Below are 2,524 nucleotides of genomic sequence, written 5' to 3' on the forward strand. Positions count from 1 at the left end.
CACCATGGAAACATCCCAATTTACTCACAATTTCTTACCATACTATTTTAAGAACGTGAAGATTTCAGCTTCTTAGAATATTTTATATGAAATATTTTATTGTATTATAAAAAATGACATTTGTATTACGACCGCTATATCTACTCTGTATGAAGCAAAAAATATGTACACCAAAAAGTCACTTGATAAAACTGTCTAATCACAAAATTCATACGTCTAAAGGTTAGTATATCTTACCTTTAAAATAATAGATTATTATATATAATTTAATTACTTTGATAATTCAATTTGATAGAAAAAGACTTTGCAGAAACCTGCATTTATTACAGATTTTGTTAGCAATGCCGACAGAAGTGTCCACGCTCCAAGATCTCGGACGGAGAAAAAAATTACATCGATCAATTAGCCGAATTGTTCAAATGTGATTTGTTAATTTTTTCTCTGTTTGAAATCTTGGAATAATTTTTAATAACGTAAGGTTTAAGAATTTTCGATTGGAATACTGTAGGAAATTGGTGATAAAAATTGAGAGAAGATAGAAGTCTGTTATTTTATAACTATTTCAGTGAAATATTCCATTCAAATGATTATGAAGTGATAAAATTATGAAGAGATAAAGACTATGAAGAGATAAAATTGGTTTCTTGTTAATTTATTAATATCAGTGTTCTACTGGCAAAATGCAAGCTTGAGAGCTATTTCGAATTTGATTAATTTTAATCGACGATAAACTCAACAGTCTAGATAATAAATTATGTTATTTATTATCATTTTTATGTCAAAATTTCACCAGAAATGTTATTCTGATGTCAAAATTACGACAAATACAGTTAGCTTGCTACACAGACAATTGAATCAATTGTCGATTAAAGTTGATCAGAGTTGGTCGAAATGACTTAGCCCTAGAATCATAGGTTACATCAGTTAGGCATGCACTTAAAATTCTCTGTCCTTGATTTTTAAGGATATTTTTATTTTTAAGAAATTTATTTTCTCAAAATATATTTGTTTAATATTAAATTTTATTTTATGTTTATATATGTATCTTGTTCAAATAAATAATAAACCAAAATATATAAAAAAAATAATTTATGAAATGTACTTAATTAAAAATATAATTTAAATTTTATACAAATAAATGTATAAATTCATATATCATTTATCTTTATTAGATTTCTAAATATTTTTATCTTTCTGGGGTTAATATTGATACGATGCAGATGTTGATTTGATAAAATATTTGATCAAATGTACTATAGATTTATTTCGGATAACTATACTTGTGATACTATCATAGATTACTTACCACTGACATTTTTCTTGTTATATTATATATGCAAGCTTGTTGACTAATACATTAAATAAATAAAACATGAATAAATGATTTTTGCAGTTATGTTTCATGGTGAATACGAAATGCAGGATCCTAAAACGGAGGCTGATATGTAGGTAAAATAAATGTATTCTTATTTTATGTTAGATTTATAAAATTGCATAATTTTTTTAAAACTAATTTTATATAATATAAAATTGATAATATATGCATATTGAAATACTGCAAAACATTTTTATTTTTGAAAATAAAAGAGAATCTTTAAAATTGTTCCTATACAAGATTTTACATTACAAGGAATTAAATGATTTTATTTGAAATTTTTTGTTTTTCACAAAAACAATTTTGTGTATGATAAATATGATAATTTTTGCTAACTTTTGTTGAGAGAACTTTATGTTAAATTTTTGTTATTGATTCTATCAAAAAACTAGTTAACCAAATCTGAGAAAAGCATATTTTGTCAAGTGTCTACAACAAATTTCCATATTAATAAGGTAAATTTAATGTAAAATCTGGTAATTAAATCGATGTTTGCAAAACAATAACAAAAAAATGTGAGAAAATTTGTTATTCATAAAATGAGAGCAAATTAATGTCTAATACTACACAGAATTAATTTATTATTATAGTATCTAACAGGAAATGATTCTTATTTATAAGTACTTCAGACGAAGCCAAAACAGCAAATGATATAACTGAATAAAAATATGCACAATATGACAGCAAATGCTCAGCAAGATTTGCTGTTACATAGCTCGGTTATTTGACATGTTTTTTTAAATACCTTTAAATATCTTTAAATGACTCTACATGTACTGCTACACTCTACATTAAATGAATCTACATGTATTGCTTGCCTATGTTTCCATTATTTTTTAAAAGAAATAAAAAGAGGCAAATAGGAATAATTTTTTTGTAATATACATACGAATTTTATTATAATTTAATTATAAAAATCTTTTAAATTAATATACTCTTTAATATATGACAATTACAATATACAATTATAATAATATATATCTAATTTGATTTATTGGATACGTTAGATATTATATTACTGTATATTAAGGGGTTACCCCACTGTAACTTGTGAAAAAGAAGCGTATTTTTACGTTTTTTTTTTCGGTGCAAGGAAGGGTAAGAAGATAATAATATTCAAGGATGTTTTTAAGCATGTATTGAAGTATT

The 2,524-nt window shown here is 24.1% G+C and overlaps 1 protein-coding gene across 2 annotated transcripts in view; it reads left to right on the forward strand.

The window, feature by feature from the left end:
- The window catches only part of LOC105450126 (adrenodoxin-like protein, mitochondrial), an 18,310-nt gene continuing 15,786 nt past the window's right edge, over nucleotides 1-2,524 (forward strand). For both annotated transcript variants that reach the window (XM_011689824.1, XM_011689814.1), the window contains exons 1-2: nucleotides 1-222; nucleotides 1,394-1,445. In XM_011689824.1, the coding sequence (XP_011688126.1) occupies nucleotides 114-222; nucleotides 1,394-1,445 (161 nt within the window). In that variant the 5' untranslated portion in view covers nucleotides 1-113. The remainder of the gene's footprint in view (nucleotides 223-1,393; nucleotides 1,446-2,524) is intronic.

Source organism: Wasmannia auropunctata, unplaced genomic scaffold, assembly GCF_000956235.1.
Source record: "Wasmannia auropunctata unplaced genomic scaffold, wasmannia.A_1.0 LD336111.1, whole genome shotgun sequence".
Taxonomy (NCBI): Eukaryota; Metazoa; Arthropoda; class Insecta; order Hymenoptera; family Formicidae; genus Wasmannia; species Wasmannia auropunctata.